At 41.9% G+C, this 26832-nt stretch overlaps 1 protein-coding gene across 1 annotated transcript; it reads right to left on the minus strand.

Moving 5' to 3' along the window:
* Positions 1–11326: 11326 nt before the first annotated feature.
* EIF4EBP2 (eukaryotic translation initiation factor 4E binding protein 2) lies at positions 11327–25793 on the minus strand. The gene is made up of 3 exons (XM_072130164.1): positions 25492–25793; positions 14518–14694; positions 11327–12392 (listed from the first exon to the last, which is right to left on the minus strand). Exons 1-3 carry the CDS (start codon positions 25622–25624, stop codon positions 12361–12363), a joined length of 342 nt encoding a protein of 113 aa, XP_071986265.1. The 5' UTR covers positions 25625–25793; the 3' UTR covers positions 11327–12360.
* Between the last annotated feature and the right edge of the window lie 1039 nt (positions 25794–26832).

The raw sequence follows: 26832 nt of genomic DNA on the forward strand, positions 1-26832 counted from the left end.
AGTAAAGATCAAAAAAGACTTTTACAATTGTCTGCATTAAAAACAACTGACTTCACAGTTCAACAACATGGAAACTACCGATATACTGGCATCAACAGTAATGGTTGTGGTTTGTAAACCACTTGTTACCAATGTAATTATGTATACATGTATATTAATAGATATATATATAAAAATATAGTAATTTATTTTTTCAAAGTAGATATATATGGTTTTATATTTTTTAATTATTGGTATGTTTAATACATGTTGTTTACCCTTGTAAATAGACTACAAAGACCTATTAAATACTGAATTTATTATGCCACTTTGAGAGAACCAGAAAATTGTGATTTTAAGTATTCCTTAGAATAAGCCCAAAGTTAATAGTTGACCTAACACTACCTGTTTGGATGACAGCTATATCTGCCAACTCATCCATATACATTCATACCCTGACTCGGTATGCATGCATATGTACTAAATAGCTAGAGTGTCCAAAGTCACTGCCAAGCTGCAATTAAACATGTCTGAACCTCTGCTGTAGAAGTGGAGCCTAGCAACTACATACAATGTACATACAATCTAACATACAAACTGAAACGGGTCACAATATTTCCCCTGTTTGTGGCCCATTTGTGCACACGGCCTTGTGCACGTAGCCTTACTGGCATTCAGAAGCCACATTAATGCAAGCACAGTCACTTATACCACAGAAAAATACACATACATTACCCTCAACATCCTAGACTATAGCTAGAGGACTATAGTTAAACTGGTAGTGTCAACATGCAATAGTAATTACGTCTAAATAGATCAGAATTGGCCACAAGGCACCATTCACCCAACTATAATTGTGCGGGCAGATCAAGGTCACCGCACATTGACAGAGCCGTGCAGCCAATCGGCATTCAACGGAGATGCGTGGGGTTGAGGAGCACTCATTCCCCCTCCTACACCCAGCTGTGTGCTACGCACAGGACTTGGTCTGAGTGAGCACACGGCCATGTAAATATGGCCTAACTTTGTACCCACCACGGTCTCCGTCAGAAAACAGTAATAATAAATGAAGCTAAGGTGGGGCTCCAAATAATAGTGACAACAATAAACTTATATATGCATAGTTCAGGGTAAAGTAAAGAAAATATCTAAAGAGAAAGTTTGTAAAAGAACTCACAGTTTGGTTTATTGTTCAGAACTCCACACAGCAGCAATGTGGTAACAGGCTGGTAATGTAATCCTTGGAGGGGAAGCAGGTACTTGCATCCAGAGCCAAAGTGGTTGGCTTTGCAAGCAAAATCTTCAGCACAGGACCAAGGGTCTCTCTGTGACGTGAGGAGATGGGCACACAGGCTGCTGCAGGTGCCCCCACCCCCTGTGGACACGCCACATGTGCCGAATCATAAGTGGGGCAGAGAAGTTAATTACACAGGATATGGCTATGTAGCTTGGCTAAGGAGATGGAGCTTTATTTCTATAACTAGTGAGTGTGGCCCAGTACAATTAATAAATGAGCTGCTGTGACCCATGGCATGGCCAGAACCACTGGGTCCACTTAGCATAAACACCAAGACAAATTAGCAATGACTCAACTCAGGACTTAAACTGGGCTCTGAAAAGGAACTCTACATGTTTCTTTGGGCATTATCCTTCTGTTGGGTATTATAATCCTAAAGATATATAGTATACCAACAGAAAAGTCTTTTTAGTATGTACACTGAAGAAAGAACACATACCAAGGACTACTCTAGTATATTCTGCATTTCATCACTTCATAACTATAATTTAGCTGTGACATTTCCTTAGTGCAGGTCCGGAACCAGAGTTTAAAAACAGAATTGAATATGCAATGATGAATGGTCAGGTTCCCCTTATCTAAACCCATTATGTAATGCAGAAGGGAAACAGAGTCACCTCATGAGAAGTCACATAAAATGACAAAAAATCATGAACAAATTCACTGGAATCTATGAAGTGCTGCTATTTTAATTTTTTCATTTTGTAGCTATTGGGAAACTAAAGGTTTGTCTTGTATGCTTTGGTTGTTCATCCCTAAAAGCTGTTAAAGGGAACCTGTCATCAAGAACAGGTACAATAAACCTTACTGAGCCCCACTGTGCCTTTGTTGAAAAGTTCTCGGCGTAAATCTTTACCCTCTCACCAGAAAAAGTGCTCCCCAAATTCTTTCTCCCTTTGTCTATGTTGGCCCCACCCACTACCAAGTTGATCCGCTTACTACAGGGTCTGTGAAATGGTGAGTTGCTATTGGTGCACTGCCAGTAATTGTGATTATTTCCTCTTTTACGCCACTTTCACACCAAGGGGGCCTGGAAGGGCCGTGAAGGAGGGTGTGGCCTGGCTTGGGGCAGTCCATGCCAACTCCATTAATTATTGAGACATGAAAAGTGCAAGACATAACTTACACGATACAGCATTGATTTGCTGTATGACTTCAAATAGTCAGAAAAATCAGGGGGCAAACTTATAACATGGAAATCTCAAGGAGATTTCTTCAGCAGACAAGCACACTCTCTCTTGTGGTAGACATCATCTCTTTATACAAACATGTCTTTTGAGGATATTCTGCCTTGGTCTTTATCTCTGCTCTGGAGAAAGATCCTGTATAAATGTCGACTTTAGGTACTTGAGGTACCTAAGGATGTACCTAACTGGGCCATGGTACCAGTTGAGTCTACGGAAAGGCTATTGCAGGAGAACTTAGCCTGAGGGGATATGATATACCTGGTCATCTTGAAGATAGTTTCCAAGGATTTGGTTGACTCGCTCTGCTTATCAATAAGTCTGTGAGTGTTAAGCCAAGCAAAAGTTTAGTGTAAAGGAAGATATCCAGCTACCAAATTAGTCCAAAAATAAAAACAATATTGTATAGGGCACTTTAGCAGATTTCTAGACCTAGACATTTTGGAGCTGCTAGACTCCAATTTAATTTGCATACAGATTGGAATATTTAGTACCATTTTTGTAAATTGAAAACCTCTCCACACAGAGATTCATCTCTGTACCCATTTTGCTATCATCCATATCCTGTATCTTGTCATTCCACCAACCACTGGCACACACTAATTGAACAGTGCTGACATCTCTGAATGGCTTCGGTGCTTGAAAACCACACCCATGGCTCGCTTTCAGGATCTTCCCTTAGGGAAAGCTGATTATGAATTTGTGCTTGTTTTTTTGTCAAGCTGTGGCTTGAATGATAGATGGCTGAACCAGTCAGTGCTGGGGGCAGTGTCCATTACTCCCTCTATATTCTGCCTAGTACCTTCAGAAGGTGCTGCTTATTTCCGTTTTCTCTTTGCTATTTCTAGTTCTTTATTTGCTATTCTGTGTATCCATTCTATTGCTATAAGATTCTATACATTTGCCACCATCTTGGTTTTGATCTGGTTCTGTTCAACTCCGTTTGTCTGTCTGTATCTGTTGTTTGCCCCTCAGTGTCGTATATATCTCCTGATGTGTCCCCACTTTCGCAGTCTTAGACTAGTGTTCATAATTGGCTTCATGTTTTCATGTGTACTTGTGTAAACATATATCTATATTTATATATGGTCTATCCATGTTTATATATATGTGTCTGATTTCCTGTTACCTATCCACTCTACCATCCAGCGGCTGGCAGACTAAGTAAGTTTTTCCCATGTCCCCTTGCAGGGTCTCTCACGGTCTGTCTGTTCCTGAGAGCGTTTTTGGACCGTTTTAAAGCATGCATTTTTGAATGTTTACCATGTGTTTGGCTGGTTTTAATCTGTTTCACAGCTGCCAAATCGCGGTAACTAACATTTTGACGGACAAAAGGTATCACACAATTATACCGCAAGACTTGATTGAACCTTTACATGGCTAGAAAAAAACTTTTTTGCTTATGATCAGAATTTTAGTGTACATCAGCTGAAGAGAGATTTGCCTTAATAAATGTATGTTAGCCTCTCCTATCCTACAGGTCCCCGCAGACAGGGGGGGGGGGTGTTGGCCTAATGAACAAGGCCCACTGCCGGACACAAGATAGGAAAATCCGACCTCTTATTTAGTAAGAGGTCGGATTGCTTTAAATCAATGTACTACAAATAAATTTAAAAAAAAAAACCCTATCTGGGGAGAAAGAGGCTGGGGTGAGGATTATGGGGGGGCGGCACATTTTGTGGGGGTCATTTTCGGGTTGGCAGGTCCTCTTTAAGTCATGTGTTTGCTTGGAAACACATGCGTTCAAAGCCACACATGAATGTAATCTCTCTCACATACCACAAATTGGAGCCAAGGGCCTAAAAAATGTAATTATTTGCACATCTTAGCAACACCTGATACTTTCTTGATGTGTCTTGTCTTTTTGGTGTAGCAGTTTTAATGTTGAGTACATGCGCATAGTCAATTCTTAGCTGTACATCACCATCCATTATATGTTATTCATCTACTACCAATCACTTTTTTTAGTCCTAAATTTCCAATCTTGTCTGCTTAAGAGATTAATGCAATTTCAATACAGTACTGCAGAATTTGTTTCTGCTTTGGTACCTTTTTTTTTTTTGTAAGAGCCCCATTTGTGTTAATGCTAATATTCCAGATTTTTACATGGTTTTCTGCTTACTTCAGCACTTGCATTCATCTGCTGAAGACGGTCTTTATTGCTTTTCCTTAGTGTAGCTTACACTCCTCTTGAGGTGTAATTTTTTTTTTTTTGTGGGACAAGATGATATTTTCACTGCTATAATTTTGGGGACTGTACAACCTTTTAATAACTTTTTATTCCTATTTTTATTAGTTGTAAAATGACAGAACAGTGCCGATTCAGACAGTTGTATTCTATTTTCGGTTCCACGGTTCACTGCGAAGAATAATAGTTTTTATACTTTGATTTAATTTTTTAAAAATTTAGAATTTTTTTTTTTTAGACCCTTTAGGGTACTTGAAACATAGGGGGTCTGATCATTCCTACCTGCAATTCCTATATACTGCAATACAACTTTAATGCAGTATATTGCAGTTTTGCTACTGCTCTCTAATGTCTGCCTCCACAAACGGGCTGAATTACAAGGCTTGGAGTCCAAGAGACACTCCCGGCTGTCGTGGCAATCCTAATGCAAGATAGTGGCGCACACGTATGTTTATCAAGATCCCACATGTCATTGTACTTTACAGCAGCCTAATGGCCATAGTCATCAGTGGTCTGAAAACAACTCATTGGGCACATTTACTTACTCGTCCCGTTGCGATCCCAGCTGTGCGTTGTCCGAAGAGGATTCGGAGCTGCCGCGGTTCACTAAGATCGAGCGTCCAATTTCCTGCATGTGTTGCTCCTCCGCACTGAGGTCCGCCGGAGTTCACCTTCTTCTTCCCGGTGCATGTGAGTGCTGATCTTGCAACACAATTTCGTTTGTAAATTCCTCCGTTTGTCTGACGTCCACACCCCAGATTTATGTCGCATGCAAGCTGACATCATGCACCAAAAACCCGGGGCAATTCAGGACCCTTAGTAAATGGGCCCCATTGAGGTCTATGGAGAGGATTTATACATGCTTTGTGAATATAGGAGGAGTTAAGTTGTGACATTTAATTTCAGTAGTGGATGTGGAGTAAGTGTTTTTATGCTATTTGTGTTGAGCTGACTACCACCTTGTGGTGGTGTTAGGATGACAAGTGTTATAAATTAGATGGACCACAATATGGGAGCATCATACAGTGGACAGAGGAGGTCAATATACAGTGTTTTGACCTGAGGAGGTCAATAGACAGAGGAGACAGAGGAGGTCAATATACAGTGTTTTGACCCACTAGGGAAAATTTATGACATGAGAATATTCATCAACATCAATATGCCCAACAGTTTCAAATCAGCTTTTCTCTGCTGCACAAAATACCATCATCCACATAGTGACTAGTAACTTGATGGCAACTAAAACTACAAAACCCATTTGTTTTCTGTAATTGAATTGATTTGCAGAAAATTAGTTTATTTTTAAATATATTTACTCCAATAAGGAAGCAATGATTTCATGAAGCACGCACGGCATCCTTATTTAATATTCTTATTAGGATCAGATCAATTTAATCCACAAAGTGATATAAGTTAGTTCTTTGTGGGGAAAATATGAATATACCAAAGAGAATTTCAGCTCCATTGTCAATGCCAAATATTAGATCTATATTTGCTGTTCTACATGTACACAAAGAGAATGAGGTGTTTGGACACAATCTTAAATGATCCCAGAGATCTTTATCAATGCATAAAGACAAATTAATACAGAAGATACAAGTCTAATTATAAGAAATTATATGTCCATTTGTTTCCACAGAACAAATTTACAGTAAACGCGGTAAATAAATGACGAAAACAATTTAATCTCTCAATAATACTAAATTTAAGTGACATGGATTGGTGGTTAAAAGGTAAAAAGTCAATTTAACAATAAAGTGTGAACTACGGTCTTGTACAAAAGAAAGAATGTATGCTGTTTTCTTGCTGACCCCTGCAGGATTCTTTATGAATTGTATAATTCCACAACGAGCAATCAGGAAATAAGAGCTCTCCTTACGGAAACTTTGCCAGTAAATGCCGCCTTGCAGACATGTTGAGACTAACAGCCATTGATGCTCTGCTGGGGGATTCTGGGAAATCTGTAAATACATCTTCGAGGTTGGGATAAGGAAAACATTTCCTCTTTTGGCTACCTTTTAAGGCAGTATAATCAGCAGCGCCAAAAGTTAACCTTTCACCAAAGCTGTGACGTCAAAAGTTGACTGTATTGTAGAGCAAAGCTGCTCTTTACAATGCAAGAGAAGCAACATATGCTCAGATTCACAATTGTAGCTTTGAATTCAATGCAGGTTTGTAGCTTATGAATGCACACCAGCAGCAACACCGAATAACCAAGTCAACTAGCAGCACTAGTGATATGGTTTATATAGTTATCAACGACTGGTGCGTAGTATTAAAAGGTGAGTAGTTATTATTAGGGAACAATCAGCTCTCAGACAACGCATACAAGGACCAAATAAAGGCAAATGCATCTTCAAATGTCTGACACATAAACACATAAACATTTGTTTTGGCCAAGGATGCATATGCCATTATTGGGGTAGGGGAACTCAGTCACAGCCAGAAATATTAGACACCTGAGAACCTAAGGATTAAGGCCAAAGATACACGTCCGTGCTCAATCCGGGAAACCTGGAATGTGCGCTAACTGAATTCATGGAACAATCACAGTGCCAAGGGCAAGACTCCAAGCATTAAAGTGATATATCTGGCCGGTGGTCAGTGTGTGAAATTCTGTTCGGCACCGATTGATGGGCCAAACAGTCGTACATCTCCAAGCAGCGGAACAGCTTCTAGGTCATATTTCTTTCATGGCCCAGTGTGGTGGCATCATCCAAAAAAAAAAAAATCAACTTTGAAGTGAGGTTGTATAAAGTGAAAAAGGTGCAGAGTTTAACAAGTCAAGCTCACCCTATTCAGAATGCCCTCTTCACTGTAACCAATAGAAGGGAGAGACCAGAGACAGTAATAACCAGATCTCCTGAAGTCCGGTGCCTCATGTCAATCACAGGGGAGAGCTTGACTCCAGGGTTACACTCTCCGCCTCCCTGACTTTATACAACCAATTTATATCTTGCTTCAGTCAATTTTCCGGATGATGCGACCACAGTTGTGTAAGGCTGGATTCACCTTTTTCCACAATGGGTCTGTGATGAGGGCTGTGCCACAGACTGATCACTCTAATGGGGGGCTGATTGTTGTGCATAATATTGATATATGATACACAGAGATCTTGTTTCCCCCATATGCAGCAGAGCCGACACTCTGCTCTGTCAAAAAAATGTGAATCCAGCCCAAGGCACAGAGCTGTTGCTTCAATATACTGACCCACTGGAATGGACCAATATAAAAGAATCACTCAGATCTAAGAGATCACGTGGCAGGTGATCCCTCATGAAATAGCACACATATAGCACTCAAAAATGAAAAAGGACCTATGTGCCCTAGTCCAGCCGTTATCTAGAGTAACAAACAAAGCACTAGTTTCAAAATAAGTTCCTTAAATGTCTCAAAATGTGTTGGCAGTCATTCAATTAAAAAAAAAAAAAATCATGAAAAAGCATATGTGTCCGTGTACCTGTATAAGCAGACACCCAAAGGTAACACTAGTGTCAGTGTGTGGTTCAGTCACAAGGGGGAGGGGGGAAATTTTTTTTATATAGAAACAACCAGGCCACATATATTAAAGAACTGTTTTGTGTTTTAACATGCATAGGATTTTTTTTTTTTTTTTAAATAAATTCAACTTTTTAAAACAGCCCATGTTAAAGAAGAAAACAAACATTCAGGACCTTACACATGTAAGAGCCAGTTCTTATCTCTGTTATGTCTTTAGTTATTGCGAGCCAAAACCAGGAATGGAGACCATAGGAGGTAAAGTATAATTGGAAGCCGTTCTGTGTATTTAGTCAAATCAGTCTTTGCTCATAATAATTTAACAAATACTGTTAACAAAATACATATACCGTATATATTCGTGTATAAGCCGAGTTTTTCAGCATAAAAAAAACTTAACACGCACCCTCCGGTGTCCGGATTGTTGGCGTGGGTCCCTATCTTCAGCTCAAGTCCCGGCGGCTCCTCTCCTCTCTCGCCAGCAGAGTTGCATCGGGGCGCACACTATTGCGGCTAATGACATCATCAGCCGCGACACCGCCACATCATAGTATGGGCCCGCCGGCAGATCACATGGACGCGACTCTGCCGGCGAAAGAAGAGGAGCCAACGGGAGCCGCGCCAAGGATCCAGACATCGGAGGATGAGTATTAAGTTTTTTATTTTTTTTGGCAGGGGCCTGGCTGTATACTACTTAGGGCTGGCTGACTGTATATTACACCCTCGGCTTATACTCGAGTCAATAGGTTTTCCCAGTTTTTGGTGGTAAAATTAGGGGTCTCGGCTTATACTCGAGTATATACAGTAACAAAAAAACTGATGACTGAACAGAGATGTGAACTGGGCCTTTAGCAGAGTGGGAAAAGCCCTTTCGCTGGATGAAATTCATAAATAACGTTTCCCAAAATGCCCTACAAATTAATCCTAAATTCATGATTGCCCAGCTTTTGGATTGTGTAATGTGAACACATGGCACAGAAAGCTAAATTTTTATATATAAAAATGCTAATCCAGAGAAGCACATAATGCAACATTTATTAGCACCTAATGATCATTTCAGTCCTCAACATCAACTAAAACTTGATCACATTTGGCCAATACATTTTGCTTTGAAAGAGGTTGTCCAGAAGGTTAAGAAAAAACACAAAAGTTTAGAATGGGTTTAAAAGTAGCAGCAATAGGCACTTCCCAATTTCCCCCAGGTTCCCCCTGCTTAAAGCGTAACTGTAAAGCTGTAATGATTTCACCAGATGATTATATGCCATTCCCCCTTTGAAAACAAACAGAACAATGTCTACATTGTGCTGCTCGCCCTTTCCTTTACAAAGTTCAGATGTGAAGTGGGCGGAGTCTAATGTCCAAGTCTATGCTCTCAGGCTGAGGCCAATTAGCTTACCCACGGATGCCATGATGCCTTGGGTTCTCTCTCAAAGTAATTTAGCATTAAATCCATTTAGTTTCCCACAAGTAAATCCATATAAAGGATGTACATGGTGACTAGCCTGGCAGCTTCCATCACATGGAGGAGGAGGGAACATGCACAGTGCTCATACAGGATGTATATGCTGGCAGCTTCCATGAAATGCAGGAGCAGGGGACATGTACTGTACATACAGGATGTATATGATGACAGTCTGGCAGCTTCCATCACATGGAGGAGCTGGGACCATGCACAGTGCACATATAGAATGTATATGGTGACAGCCTGGGAGCTTCCATCACATGGAGGAGCAGGGGACATGTACAGTACATACAGGATGTATATGGTCACAGCCTGGCAGCTTCCATTACATGGAGGAGTAGGGAACATGTAATAAATGAAAGCAATCCAAGTACACCAGTTACATGAAGTCTTTAACATGTGAAGTGTTAGCAATAAGGGTTAATAGGTTATCTATACTGAGCTGATACTGCCACTGACGAGGGGGGGGGGGGGGGAAGCAGCATGAGGAGAGGAGATTGACAGAGAAAGTGCTGTAGAATCACAGACTGGGATGAGGGACTGATCGGTGATGTGGGAGATCGTGTACCTCGCTATTCTGTGCAGGAGAAATCTGCATTCACTGTTCTGTACACTTCTAGCCCTGCTACATTCACTGACACATGACCACCTCTGTAAGCAGCAGCTTCTCCCCTCCCATGAATCCGTTTTAGGAACAGTGTAAACAAGCTATGGTTTCAAAGGGCTTATCAGCACATGGAGAGGAAGCAGCCATTGCAGCACTGATGTAATCTGAGGGGGATAGCAAAGAAACTGCTGCATATCGGTAACTAAGATGATAGGAAAAGTTGTTTTACACCTCAAGAGCTATTGGTTTGTGAAAAATAAAAACCTTTACAGTTACTCTTTAAAGGACAACCATTATCAAAATTCATCATGATGAGTCGGGGACACTATCATAGATCCAGGCACCATGACTGGTAATCATCTTATATTTCTTATCCAAGGCCTCCTCCATTCTAAAATCTTATGAGATCCAGGGGCTACCCTAGCCCTTCTGTGATCTAGCTTTACAGACTGTTCCCCTCAGCACTTGTGAAGTGAGCACTTCCTGATGAAGCAGGGGATGGAGAGAGTATCAGTCTGTAAAGCCAGATTACAATGGTGTTAAGGTAGCCCCTCAACCTCCTTCCAAAATCAACATTTAAAATTATGCTAATGAGCCTATGGATAGCAAATTAAAGATGATTACCAGACACAGCTCCTAGATTTAGGAGTAAATTTCCTTAGTTTATCATGATGGATTTAGATGGTAAATTTCATTGAACAAAGTCATAAACTAAGGCCCCTTGCACACGAACATGTGGGGTCCAATATCCAAGCTGGATATCAGTCACCATAGACACCCAACCACGGTGACCACACGTCTCAGCACACAGAAAAATATAGGGCGTCTTATTTTACTTTGTTACGGCGCCGGCTGATCGCTTCTCTTTGAATAGGGGAGGGATGAGCATAAAATCATGTGCAAGGAGCCCAAGAAGTTACTAGTGTTGAGACCAGTAGGGAATTGGATGACAGACTAAAAGTTAAATTGTCCGGTTTGATAGCCGATTTGAGCACATTCCTGTGTAGGGAGCCCTATCCTATCAGACAACGTTTTTAATGTTGCCCTCTATAATAATTATAACAGTAAAAAAACAAACAAAAAAATTAGCAATTTTGCAGACACTTTGGTGTTGAGTTTAGAAGAAGTTTAATGCCAAACAGGTGATGAAAAAGAACTCTTATACCGACTGATATTTGACACTCAAAATGCAGCTCTCCTTATTCCGAACTGCATTTTGCAAACCTTTCAGAAATACTTTTCTCCCTTTACAGAGGCAAACTTCAAGCTTGGATTTAAAATTCACTTGATCTATAAAGTGCCATGTCAGAAAACAAGATAACCCAGAAGCGTAGAGACACATATGGAAATCTGAAATTACCCATAAAGCCAAGAAAGGAAGTGTTAAACCCTTTCTCGTCCATAGCAGAATATTCGATTTTCAAAACATAATTTTAGATAGAAATCAATGTTGGGGGGGGGGGGGGGGACGGGACAAATTCAATCCTCTGAACATGGATTGACTATGTACGTAAATTGTGTCATTCCAAAACAAATGCACTTCCTTGACAGGCAACGTACACGTTGCATTAAGTAAGGGCCTAAAGTAAGACTTCGAAAGGCAGTAACAGGGACGGGACTCTATGGTTCCTTGCTCACCAGGAGGCTATTTCCTGTCGGTGAGATTGTATAGCGATTTATGTCAAAACAATACAAACAAACTTATCCACTATGGTCTGGACATCCTTCCAAACCAAAGGGTGAATCTATAGTGGAATTAGAAAAAAGAAAAAAAAAGTGGGACGTGTTTAAAAAAATTCATTAATGTCACCCCTTGTTCACATGTATTTGCAAAGCTACAGTACAAATTTGCAAACTGTATTTATTCCCACTTGCCAACTTCAAGCCATTTAAATCAGTCACAAGTCCCTTCACCACCTCCACACTTTATTGTAGCAGGGGTGGGATTATTCTTAGGGGAAGAATGGGGGAGAGGAAGGGAAAAAAAAAAGGTGGGGGGGGGGGGGCCTAGTTGCGTTGACCTTTGGCACCTGGAAGGTCTGTTTTCTAAACACATAAGAGCGCCGTTGCCATTTTTTCAATAAGTGCTCTTATTGGCCATGTCAGGTACACGCAATGTTGAGTGCTTGCCAAGCTTCTGGAAGGTTAGATGTCCATTTCAAATTGAGCATCATCACCTAAAAAGACAAAAGAAAACAAAAATGAATACAAGTAAAACTAAAAAACAAACCACTGCCTTATTTCCGAATTATGTAAAATTTGAATTTGTTTTTTTTACGAGAATGTGGAGATTGTATATTTTCCAACATAAAATTGTTACACCTTTTACTTTAATGTAGCACCTGTTTAACCCCTTAATGACTAGCATTCCCATTTTTCACTTCCAAATCCAGCAATTTAATTTTTCACATTTACAGAGCTGTATGAGAGCTTGTTTTCTGCATAAAATTGTACTAGTGAAGCTAATAACTTTTTTCATACTTTGGTGTATGGAGCTGTGCAAGGTGTTATCTGGTGTGGGATGAGCCACCTTTTCGTTTGCTACCATTTTGGGGAAATCAACGACCTTTTGAGCACTTTTTTTATTAAAATGTTTTATATGTTGCAAAATGGCAAAAAGCGGTGTTCTGGACCTTTAAGTGCCATTTTCCATTATGGGTTCGACGCAGGAATAACAGTTATTATAATTGATAGATTTGTTATGAATTTAAATGTTTTTTATACCATTTTGAGACGCACATGGTATTTTAACCATAGGTTGTCACCAAATACTGCTGTACTACAGTCTAGCAGTATATGTGGATTTTGCATCTGATCGGTTACATTATTACTGATAAGGGTTAACAGCTAGCACCAACTTTTAAGGGTAGGGCTCAGCCCTCTCCACACTCCCGGAACAGAAGCCTCTTTTTGTACAAATGAGGGCATAAGAAGCTAAAAGAAGAGCAGATCCTGTCTCAGGGGGCACATGCCAGCATGTAAGTATGCATGGTTTACAATCCTTGATCCTGGTGGTAGATATTTCCTTTAGGCCTTTCAGTATGGCATTTAGAATTTGTGTTATTTGTTTTTATTGGCTAATGTAAAGAATACAATCTTCAGTCTTTTAATTTCGAACAGCAACACAGGAAGTTACGTACAGGATCGGTTCTGTAGGTTTATTCTTAAAGGAAACCTACAACTTGTAGTGGCAGGTTTCTGAAGGAAATACCGGGCACCAGCTCAGGGTGAGCTGGTGCCGGAGCTTATTTTCGTTAGTGTTTTAAACCGCGGTATCGCAGTTTAAAACACTTTTTAAACTTTATAGCCGGCGCAGGCATGTACACGCTCGGCGCTTACCATGCGCGCGGCTACATAGGAAGTGAATGAGAGCCGAGCGCATGGTAAGCGCCGAGCGCGTACCTGCCTGTGCCGGCTATAAAGTTTAAAAAGTGTTTTAAACCGCGATACTGCAGGTTTAAAACACTAACGAAAATAAGCTCCGGCACCAGCTCACCCTGAGCTGGTGCTCGGTATTTCCATCAGAAACCTGCCACTTCAAGTGGTAGGTTTCCTTTAAATATTAATCTTTTTAGGATGCAGCTCTCTTCAGTTTATATATCCCCAACTTTACAAAGTCATTACTTTCATATTGTCTCTTTACAGAGATGTATGAGGACTTGTTTTCTGTGGGACAAACTGTACTTTCTAGTGGCACCATTTAATATTTAATGCAATTAACTGCAAAAGCTGGAGAAAAAAAATGCATATGCCATTAAATTAATGAAATAACAGTTGCACTATTTTACAACGGACGTTGATTTTATGGTTTTTACAGCTACACTGATTGCACGTGGACACTGACTAAATGCAATGCAAATGGCAGCTGTGGAAAATTCAGAGCAGGGCCTATTCCTGCCTGTGTTTGCAGCTTGGAGCCTCGTTTAGAAGTATATGGGAAAAGATGCCATAATGACGTCATTCATATTTGAGGATCAGTTTTGTATGTTACACAATCATGCAATTCCTATTTGTGGATCCAGAAAAATACAGACTTATGCAGATGTATGGTTGAGCAAATTACATCGCAGACACAGAAAAACTAAAAAAAAAAAAAAAGTAAAAGTTCCAGAACAGAACATATTTCTGTGCCTGTAAAATATAATATAAAATATATTACACAATAGGGTGTCAATATCTTAAATGCTTTGATCCAGCAACAACGTGTCCAGATTAGGAATTGGCTTAATAGGCACATCCCTCTCCCATAAGAATAAGTGAAAGTAGCCCATAAACGGGTGAGATGCAGGTTAAACATCTTACCAATAGCAGTCTTTCTGTCATGATTGTTCAAATTGTTTGTTTCTACTTTGGGCTCTTCTACAACAGTGCTTGGGCTGGTCACTCCAGGAATATCTGGCAAACGGCGGGGAGGGGTCTGAGCCAGGGGAGAATTGCGACGGTCCAAGAGAAACTTGCGATCATAAATGATCCTTGTACCTAGAACGAAACAGTATGGATATATTAAAAAACGTCAAATACCAAATGGCCACACCACACTATTTAATAAGTTAATAACATTTTTGTTAACTAGTCCCAGTTCATTCACCCAGAATACTTCTTCCACTACATTCAGATGGACATATGGGGGACATATATGTGACTGCAAGTTTTTGCATGCATGTGGCACCATACAAGGGGAAAAGATCGAAGATGTCTCATATTTTCCTGTGTGTATCTCTATGGAGAGGTCACCCCTCTAGCACTCTGGCCTCTGAATATAGCCTTATAGTGATGCAGTCACCAGATTTTTACCCCATTAAACAACTAGTACTCTTAGGTAGGCCATGCACTGTCCTTTCTAGAATTTCATCTTTTATGAGTTTCTCTCCTTATAAAATATCACCTCCAAAGTCATGTGAAAATTAGCAGAGAAGAGAGATATTTTGACAGACGAGTTGCTTCAGATGACCCCATCTTCCGTTCTATAGTACCTAAAAACAAGTCATTAACAAAATGCGAATCACATCTTTCAGACTGCATCTGGCTTGCGTTTCTGCAATATACAAGATTAAAAAATAAAAAAAATTTGGTCAAATCTTTGTCAATGGTCAGAGCAGTCCGGCAAGTTGAATTTTGTTTGCTAAAAAGTGCTTCTTATAGTCAGAAATAAAAAGGTAAAATTTCTTACAGTCCTGCTGCTACTAATACCACCCACAAAAGGTATGGATCTTTAGGGCTGCTTCTGCAGGCATTTATTGATGGTGCACCTTATAGTCCGAAAAATACGGTATTGGAAAATACACCCTGTAAAAGGTTCCTTTCTCAGACACATTAGCAGGACTAGGAGACAACCTTCATCTCTGAGAATATCTGCGTCCTGACAGGAGCTTGGCGATAGAGGTATTGCACAGAGCTCACACTATCAAACACAAGTGCTCTGGTATAAATGTGGAACTACCATTCATCAATCCCACAGCATATTCTACTCATGAAAAGGGATGGGCAAAGCCATCATCTGGAACCGTTCCAATCTCTCTCTGCATCAAGTAGAACAAAGGAAATTCTGATCAGCATGTCCCAGTGTCACATACAAAACAGGTTGTGTACAACCATAGAATGGAAATACTCTCCATGTCCATAAGGAGACGCAGGATCTTTAAGGCAGAACAGTAAACATAATCCCAGGCTTCAACGTTAATAGTCTGACAACTCCACTGCAATGATGCAATGTCTGCTAAGCGAGCCTGGCTAACCTGCCATAGGCGCCTCTAACAGCAGCAACTTAAATACAACATCCGTCATGTGATATAAAGTACTACCTTGAGTACGAGAGAGAGGTTTCATATTATACCGCCCCGGGGACGGGGTGAAGGAGCTCAAACTTGAGAGCAAAAGGTCAATTCCCGCACCAATTAATGGAATTAAACAGGATTTTCCTAAATGCCTCTGTAGTTACATCTACAACAAGACCAACAGGAATATCAGTAACCACTAAAGAGGTTTCCAACATTTAATCAGTCATTTATTCTTAGTGAATGTGTCCAAGTCTCTTGTCAGAGGCTTTGGGGGGCATTTGACATGCCCTTGAAGACCGTTGCTTGGTCCGAAATTGCAAGTTAGTCCCATTATCCCAGTTCAATGTCAAATGGGGTGGAGCACATGGCTCATTTACCAATGAGGATGATCCAGATGCCCGATATACCAAGAGGCCTGACCCACTTAGTATATCTGCTGCAATGTACAGGGGGATATCAAGATTGGATACCAAATAGCCCCATAAAATACTTTTAAAATATGAAGGAGGGAGGCAAGGGGACAGTCATATTGCACAAAGCCCAACATGAATTTTAACATTACATGTTGATTATCACCTACTTAAACAACATTACATAAAAGGGTGTAACTGGCGACAGATCCACTTGGAAGGATGATATTCTAGATGCACACAGTGTTCTAAGGGAATAACAGATCATCACATGAGCAGGAGTCCTAACAATAACTTGGCATAGTGTAAAGGTTTTGTACCAAACCTTGTGACACTGAGAACATAGCTTGGATTGCACCCAGTGAAGTAAAAACCAGTTACACTGAAGGTAAACATTATAAATTGAAAACGTGCACTAAGCCAAACGTTGACTTCATCTCATATCAGGGAACAAAAAAAAAAATATGTTACAATAATCTACAGTAATAAGAGCTTAGAAAACACCAGGTTGAACATTGTCCTCTAAAAGGACACCTGTCATCAGCTCTGTCACTACTACCTGTTGGAGCAGCTCACAAGGATCCATCACAGCCTTTATCTAGTCAATTCATACATTAATCATTGTAAAATCATCTATTCTTTATTATGTAAATGAGGCTAGTCACATGGTCAGAGGCAGTGATGTCACTCTTGTTACCCCTCCCCTCTCCTCCCCCTGCTCATGTCTGTGTGTAATGTATAGTAAAGCAATGCTAGTGTGTGCTCTGCATCTGCTGACATCCTCCTAATACACATGTGTGAGACACAGACATCAGCCATTACACCATTACACCATTATACAGTCAGTCAAGCACTGGGGGTGTGGCTGTACCTCCCACTCATGAATAGAGTGGACAGCTTGAATATGCTAATGCTTCATTGGACATTTCACAGGTCATTTGCATACAGCTTTAGGACCTCATTGCTTAGGTTTACAGGCATGTAGAGGGACAATGAAGGGATAGAGGCAATGCTCTCTAATAGCGGTTTATGAAAATCTATTTAGATTAGGGGGGTTATTTTGTCTGACAGGTTCTCTTTAAAAGGACCGGGTCTCATGCACAAAAAGCTAAATGACACCCTTCACTTGAACGTCCTAATCAATTTGGGGGAGTTTTATTAAAAGTCTCCACCAGCTCAAATCACATGACTACAAGAAGTTGGCTAAGATACAGAACATCAGAGGCTGCAGTTTGGCTGTTCTGAGATGCCCAATCGTTCCCCTTAGTGTAGTTATGTTCAGAAGAGAGAGAGAGAGGGGGCGGGGTATGATTTGCATTTTATTATTTTACAACTTTGTGTTTGATTAAATGCCTAGTTGGCAGCGCCACACAGTGATTGGCACTGCCATCTGTGTAGTTGCACCCAGACGATAAAAGTCCTTTACCGTGTAGGGACAACCACTAGACTGAGCATAGAAAGGTACGTAAATACGTGTTTTTTTTTTGTTTTTTTTTTTAGATGGGACAAGGAAAACAATGCCTCTTTTGCTACCTTGTTAAAACAGCCTTACCAAGTATGACATAGAAAACCAAGACCATGCTGAACTTTGCACTTAAAAATACTACCCACAGATAGGACTTGCATAATATGAAACGGTCCAAACACCCTAAAATAAAAATAATGATCAAAAACACCAAAAAGTTAACACAATCTGGTTGAACAGGTTCTTTTTTTTTTTTTTTACACTTGATGGAAAAGGAGGAAGAGGTTTATCAAGTTCTTAACCTGTATGTCAAAGTCTTGCACAGAGCACTTGGCATCTCTCATAAGGAAGGAGCGTTCTGTACCTTGTGAACTAGCAGCTGGACTGATTAGCAGTAGATGTAACACTGCTGGTTTAGCTTTTTATAAATTGCATCTAATGTGGCTTCAGGAGAGAAATCTTCACTGCAGTGTGAATGTAATTGTAATATCCGCCATTACACACAAGCGACTGCCTTCTTCTAAGTTCAATGTTCCCGAATGCTTTATCATTCAATGGCAAAAATCTGCTGATTCAGCAGAAGTTTAATATGTATGGGCAGCGGACAATCCAAGAAAAGGGGGGGGGGGGGGGATGGAGATAGGTAAGCTCCATGGTTTAAGCAGTTGCATCAGCCCAAAGTATACAGATACACATCAGTTCATGGATGCACAAACCTCCAGCCCAGAAGACTTGCTCTAATCTGTCCAGTTTTGAGAACATCTGGAAAAACTTTGTGAGTTATCACATGACTATTTTTTCTACCAGGAAAGAATGTCCTCTTTTAGTGGATTCTCACACAGATTGGACTCCATTTCTATGATTCCTGTGGTAGTGGAAATCAGACCCAAAGTAATCCTACACTTATCACTCGTTACATGACCCCCTTTATGAACAGATTTATTTGCCATTTACACTACATGGTATAAGAACATGTTATAAAAAGTTAAAATGTTCCTTCCGTGTAACTTGACCAAATATTTATTTTATTTTTCCCTCCATTATTCATCACTTTCAAGGATTTAGTGTCAGTCAGGATAGAAGATACCGAGTATCAAGGACTTCCAATCATAGGGCTTGCCAGGGTGTATTTAGCTGGATAAACACACACAGCTTTGATGGGTAACACAAAGGCAATGTTGGTAAACACAAAATCAGTCACACTTCTCTGAAATCAGAGTGGATTGTGTATCAATTTCTCTTGCTGTAGAGCAAATGGAGGAGGCAGAAATTATCACCGGCACATAAATGTGAGCTGTGGCAAGGAGGTTACCTGTGTCGCACAATGCCCAGATCATGGAGCAGATACCAGGAGATGTGGAGAGGACAACCCAGCAGCAGGACCACTACCATCTTATTTATGTGGAAGGGGACAGGAGCAGCAGTGCTACAGCCCTGCAAGATGACCTCCAGCAGACACTAATATCCATGTGTCTGATCAAATTGTCAGAAACGGACTCCCTGAGCGCCGGATGACCACAAGTCAGTATTGGCTTACATCCCAACACCATGCAGGGCCATTGGCATTTGACAGAGAACATCTAGATTAAGATTCAACATTGGGACCCTCTGCTGTGCCCAAAAAACAAGTTCATGCTGAGCACCGGTGGCTCACATGACTGGAGACCCCATGGAGAACATTCTACTAGCGGTGACATCCTCCAGTATGACCAGTTTGGCAGTGGCCCAGCAATAGGGGGAAAGGTCATTGAAGGGCCGTCCAGCCTTGCAAGTGCTAGCAATTTTCAAACCCATTTTGAGGCCATGTTCAGGACTAAGTTCCTTCTGATGTAGGACAATGCCTGCAGGATGAAGGCATTTGGGGATATTTATCAGATGAGTCTGATGTAAAACTGTTATTGTTGTCCGTGAAAACCAATCAGGGCTAAGCTTTAATCTTTAATGTGGGAAAATTAAAGCTCTGATTGGTTGTCATGACACTTTTGATCTCCCCCAATAATTAAATGCTATGGACTGGCCTGCCTCTTCCCCAGAACTCCACCAGCGGCTATCCAGGAGTTGACCGATGCTTTAATCTAGGTATGGGAGGAGATCCCAGAGGAGAACATCTACCCCCTCATCAGGCACATGGGTGGTGTTGTAGGGAGGTCACCCAGCCACGTGGAGGCCACACACTACCAAGCCTCATTTTCTTGCCTTGAGGCATTTCCACAGAAACCTGATCAGCCCGAAAATAGATTTTGACATTTCATTTACTGAGAATTGGTATTTTGGTCAATTTTTTTTTTTTAGTAGTGTACAATTATTAAAGTATTATAATATTAAATTCAGGGGTGACATTTAAATAAAACTTGCCTACATTTAGTCTCCACAGCTCTGGTTATTAGTCTCCAATACGGACGACCATGCTATAGGTATACTTTGGACACTAAGGAAATACTGTTGGTTTCATGTCCTTAAAAAAAAAAAAAAATCACCTGACAGACTTCCTTTAAAACCTGTATGCAGTAGCCAAATCTTGGGCACCTGCCAAACAACAAACACATACATTACCAACATTGCCTTTGTGTTACCCATCAAAATATTTGCTTTGTACTTAACTACTCTGCATGATAAACCCGAGGGTTGCAGAAATAATTCTCCTATTGGAGTGTTCAACACATTTTATGAAATCATGCGGTAATGTCTTCAATTACACCTCTCCAAAGCCCCGTCAAACCACATGCACAAAGCAGAGTCACTGCAGATTTCAGTGCAGAAGCCACATTAAAATTCTGCAAAGAAAGTGCCAAAGGCAGCAGGTGAAAAAAAAAGAAGTCAAACAGATGCAGATTTGTGGGACTGCCACATATGTCATATTTATGTTTATGCTGCCGATTTCATGTATGGCTAAATACACAGTAGTTGAAATAAATTTTACGTCATATCAACTGCAAAAATAACAAATCAGCAAAAAAAAAAAATGATAACATGACAGTTAAGGGATCTGCTCCACGAAAGATTGTTGTTTGGATACAACCATTGCCACAAGGGTATTAAATTCAACAACTACCGTATATTCCGGCGTATAAGACGACTTTTGAAGACAGAAAAATCTTCTGTCTTGTCTGGGGTTGTCTTATACGCCGGTAATCACGGGCTGAGCCCTCTCCATAGCCGGTAAGTCTTTGCTGCATAATGCAGCAAAGGCTTACCGGTAACACCCGCGATCTGTGGTTTTCACAGCGATGGCTGCCGGCAGCCTCAAAAAGATAAAAAGATAGCGCATACTCACCCTCCGGTGGCCCCGATGTCTGCGCGGCTCGTCTTCAGTGCCGTCTTCTTTCTTCTGCTGGGCGCCACCATGTTTTTCCCCGGGACGGCGCCTAGTATAACGTCAGCAGCGGCCCGTCATACTAGGCGCCTGCCGGGGAAGATCAATGGCGGCAGCCAAGCAGAAGAAAGAAGACGGCGCTGAACACTGAAGACAAGCCGCGCGGACATCGGGGGAGCAGCGCAGCACATCGGGGCCACCGGAGGGTGAGTATACAAGTTTTTTGTTTTTTTTTAATGCTGGGCTGGGCTGTGCTGTAAACTACTGGGGGCTGTGCTGTATACTACCGGGGGCAGTGCTGTAATGGTAATGTTGTTGTTGTATGCCTTATGTTTATGAGCGACAGTTTTCCTGCTATATACCTGCATGTCATAAGACTTTAAATTAAAAAAAGGACCATGTTAAATTCAAATCTGTTTTTTTTTTTAAATTTTTACCGGTGTTTTGTATGCGTTGGAAAAGGGGTAGTCTTATACGGCGAATATATCTTAAACTCCATTTTAAACAGGAAAGTAGGGGGGTCGTCTTATACACCAGGTCGTCTTATACGCCAGAATATACGGTATATATGATAAGCAAATCAGAAACATATGGAGTTTACAACACATCCCAATGAGTGCTGTAGCTTTAGAGGGCCAGATTTATTTGTTCTGTCACAGTTATTTTGTATTTCGAATAAACACCCAATGCCAAAATTGAAGCAGGACAGATATAAAACAAAGTGGTCTATACGAACCTCTCTCTAGTCCAGGGTGTCACCTTCCTTTATACACAGTAGAAAGTATAATGTTGAGGTTTCAGGCTCATCTATAAGAGGTGAGGGTGTACAATTGTCCCCCCCCCTCCCCCCCAGGTAATCCATAAACAGTCATTGACGGAGAAATCACCCAAAACAATGATCAGACTGAAGCCGGAAGGTACCTCCGGTCTTCTGTATATACGGTTTAATATTTACTACAGCCTTGGCAATACTATCTTGCTATATTTAGCCACTTATTTATAGGACTTAGATTTATTTTTTGGTCTTGGCTATACTAGGGGAGCCTCTTGTATTTCATGGTTTCCCCATTTTCCAACTGGGGCTAATCTGCTCCTGTGTTTAGACCGTCCCATACAAAGTGATATATTTTTATGAGAATTCAATTGTGATAAAATGGAGATTTTGTTTTACATACAATTTATAAGCGCTCCTTTTAATTTTTGGTGCTTCTGTTTGTTGTTTTTGAGGTGCACCACGCTGTATTATACATTATTGGGGCATTTTTTTTCGGTTTTGCTGTCATCTATAAGATTCTACATAACAAGACTTTAACAGCAGGCTTACACTCTAGCTTTAGGAGTGACTGAAGCTATTCTAGGGGTACTTTAAAGGAAGAAGATATCAGGTAATATCCCAGCTCCATCACAATTTTAGTGCAAGTTTCCTGCAGGAAACCAGCAAATGAAACATAGCAACCAGTCTTATGTACAGCATCATAAAGGGAACTGAAAGTGTTCTGTATGATCACCGCTGACGTGTTTTCAAGTGTTGCATGACATGCAGAAATAGTCCAGAGGCCACCAGCAGAAGAGAAGGGGGACTTCCAGGCTCACCTACTAGAATATTTTGAGAGAAACACAGCCTAAAATGGGTCCAACTTATAACACAAGGGCTTTTTGGCAACCAATCATTTGCCGTGTGCCAGCAGATCTTATTCTTGTTGCACTAAACTTTTATAAAAAGGGTTGGGTTGTGAAGGCGCTTTTTGATGTAAAACCATCATAGACCCAGGTCAGGGGCCTCTCTATTGGAGGCAATTGTGACGGCAGGCTCAAGTGGTCCTTGTATCGAAAGTACAAATTCCTGGCTGGCACTGGCATCCCTAGCTGGTCACCCATGTTGTGAAAAAAAAAACAGCAACATGGCCGCATCACTGTTAAAGGGATTGTCTTAGAGTGGCAAGTTAGACCCTATGAAGAGGATACAGACTAACTTGCTGATCGGCGACGGTCTCCCCCCGGATCACAAGAATGGGGGTCCAATGTATCCCCGTCACACCCAGAGATTATCGGAGCTGGTTGCACATGTGGGGGCTGCCCGTTCATCTCTATGTAGCTGATGGAGACAGCCAAGTACAGAGCTCCACTATAGACAAGTACTAACATGTTACTATGGGACAACCCCTTTGACTATTGAGTCTCAGAATAGATCTAAATTCAAAAGGTGTGATATAATGACGTCACATTATCAGTAGGTCATGAGACTGAATATTGCCATACACTTGTGGAAGACCAAGAACCACAAGCAAACTAAAAAAACATACCGATAGGTTGATTAGATTGTGAGCCCCATGGGTATAGGGACTCATTTGGCAAGCTCTGTGCAGAGCTGCATAATCTGTGTGCTATATAAATAAAGGAATTATTGTTTTAAGTATCCTATGGCCTAATGCATTGTGTCTGCAGCATTTATCACTGCATTAAGGATAAAGGGATTTTACAATGCCTTATAACCGTGCACTACGCACATCACAGATAATAAATTGCCATTTGCCGTTTGATAAAGTCAATGTGAATCTACCATTACAGCGTCACAATAGGATGAACACAGAGAATGACCTGGTAACATGAGGCACAGGCCAGACGCCCAGGGATATTGCAAAATTTACATTGATCTGCTCCAAGTGTGTTTTTGTCTTGCTATAATACAGCCACAGCATTCCTAGAGCGTCGAGCCGATGCCAATAACCCTGCACAGCAGTAGCAGCAGGAGGAGGAGGGGGTCTAACTGCACAGGCCAAGAATGTCCTGACTTTGGACTAGGACTGATGCGTATTCTAAGAAAACAAGGCAGGGCCTGGGTCTCGCATAGGAACAAGCCTGCCTTATGTTTCCTATGCGGCGTTGGACTGTTTATTAGACATGTTGTGCTGTCATGCCACCTCACGTCACCTCCCCCTCACTTTCCCTGCACTATTGTGCAACAGTCATGGGGCTGGACTGGCTTCCCCAACCTTGTTTACAATATTAAAGTGTTCTCGAGGGCACGGCGAGGCGATACAGGAGCCTACTGCACATGTGCCATGTTACTGCCCTCCCTGTAGAGAAATAACTGGAATACTTTGCATCAATTATGTAACATACAGCATAACACGTTACAAATGTAAACCCTGCACAGGACATGTAAGGGGGCTGCTAGTATAGAGCTAAACAAGCTGCATACGCTGTGGATATAATACTCATCCGTCATATGTTATGCATTTCTGGCACAATCCACATTATAGAAATCACATTTATAAAGGATACAGTAATCTAATGACATATGCAACAATTTATTTCACCAGATTAGGAGAATCTGTGTTGATCATGAGACTGGGGGATATAAACACAGCACCAGTGCACGTGTGTGTGTGACATCCAGATTATACATAGAGATGTCTGTCCCACAGATCTGAGTGGTGAGAGTCACATGTGTGCACTACTACTCCACCATTCACACATGGTACTTGTGAGTCGAACATTTATCACCTATACACAGTGGGGCGACCCTTTAAGTAACCTCTACTTTCCATATTTTCTTCTGCTCTCCATATGTGCATCGAAACAAACACATGTATGTACATAAGCACATGTGTATAAGGGCCATATGAACCCATTCCTAAGGCCAGCGATAGTCTGATTAGAGCTGTGGACCCCCATGCTTAGAATATAGTTGGGGTCTCATCATCACCAAATCCACCCCTCGTACACTTTATAGTTTGGAACATACTAAAAATCTATCAAGAGGGAGAGGCAGAACATGCAAAATGTATCACAGACTGCAAGGTTTCCTGGCACAAGTCTCCAGCATATACACATGTGCCAGCCATGTGGTGGAGGGGGCACCTGTGCTCGGGTTACTATAGGGCACACACTCCCCTGTGCACTGGGTACTACAGGGCACACACCAGACCCAGGTTTTGTGAACTGTTTGACGTTGCACTCCAGGATATTTATTGAGCCCCCAACCAACATGGTGACCATATGACGACACCTTCCTGCATAGACATTGTGATGTATGACAGGATACCAGGACCACATCCAGCTGTGAGGGGCATGGGTGCAGGGCAGAGCACATGGGTGCAGGGCATGTGGGTGCAGGGCCATACTCAGGCCCCACACCGCCCCCCCCCCCTCTATAGAAACATGGAGGAGGCTGCACTAGGCCCCATCCCGCTCCCTCCCCATGACAGGGCGAGCACCGGGCCCCCGCCATGTGCCATGAGGTGCACGCTCCCCGCGGGGCGCAGCACATGTCCCGGCCTGCTGCACGGGCCGCAGGCCGCCGCTTACCTCCAGGGGTGGTGGAGAAGAGGGTGCCCCCGGGGGTGGTGCAGTAGTCATGAGGTAGCTGAGAGGAGTCGCTGATGGGGATGGTCCTGGTGGGGATGGCCCGGCTCTGGCTCTGCTGGTGTCCGGTTGACATGGTTGTGGCCTGGAGTTGTGTGAGTGTGGTGGTGAGGGGACAGAGAGAGCGGCGGGCTGGGAGGAGCCGGGGCTGAGGTAGAGGGCGCACGGAGCGGAGGATTGGCTGCTGCTCCTCTATTATCTCCCTTTCTCCTCCGCCCTTTCAGCTCGGTCCCTGCGCCAGGAAGCAGGAGCGGGGCCAGGAAATGACGTCACAGCCGCTTAACCCCTCACCCGCCGCACTGCAGGCTGATGCAACAGGCCGGGGGGACAGCAGGGTGTCAGAGGAGCAGGGTGCCCAGAGGGTGTCATGGGAGCAGAGCAGGGTGATAACAGGGTGTCATAGGAGCAGAGCAGGGTGACAACTGGGTGTCAGCAGGGTGACAACAGGGTGTCAAGGGAGCAGAGCAGAGTGACAACAGGGTGTCATGGGAGCAGATCAGGGTGACAACTGGGTGTCAGCAGGGTGCAGAGCTGTGTGATAACAGGGTGTCAGGGGTGCAGAGCAGGGTGATAACAGGGTGTCAGAGGTGCAGATCAAGGTGATGACAGTGTGCACTTCTCTGGCAGGATGCACCTATAACATAGGGCGTGCAACACAATTCTGTTAGATGTAGTGATGGGTCGTTCGCTCACCACGACCTCTTCAACCTATTAAAATTGGTGAGCGGAGCCTAATGATCCAGCCCACTAAGAAAAGCCGGACTTCACATCACTAGTTAGATGAGCATAGAGAAATCACAGCTTATTAGTGTAGATAGTAGCTTCTCTGACATTGCCTGCTGCTTATTGGACAGTATCAGAGACGATTAACATAGCACACGCCTCTACCTCCTCCTCCCTGACAGAACACAGATTATAATGGTCAGATACCGGGACTGATGGCTCCGCAACCATGGGTGATGGATAATAGAAGCCCCTTCAGATTGTTATGCATATATATATATATATATATATATATATATATTTGTGTCGGGTAGTAAAAGGTCCTCTTTAATATGCAGAATAAAACCTAATGTAGGGAAATAACACTGTTATTTACTTATTTTTGCTAAACACGTTTTATTTTACACTAGTACCATTCTGGAGTAGCAACATTTGTAATCACTTCTTGTTACATTTTTTTGTGGAATAAGATAGGTAAAAAAAATTTTTTTTACAGCTTTCAATGTGTGGGTTCAATAATTATCCCATTTTATTATACAGGTGATTATGGATGCAGGGATA

Source organism: Engystomops pustulosus, chromosome 11, assembly GCF_040894005.1.
Source record: "Engystomops pustulosus chromosome 11, aEngPut4.maternal, whole genome shotgun sequence".
Classification (NCBI taxonomy): domain Eukaryota; kingdom Metazoa; phylum Chordata; class Amphibia; order Anura; family Leptodactylidae; genus Engystomops; species Engystomops pustulosus.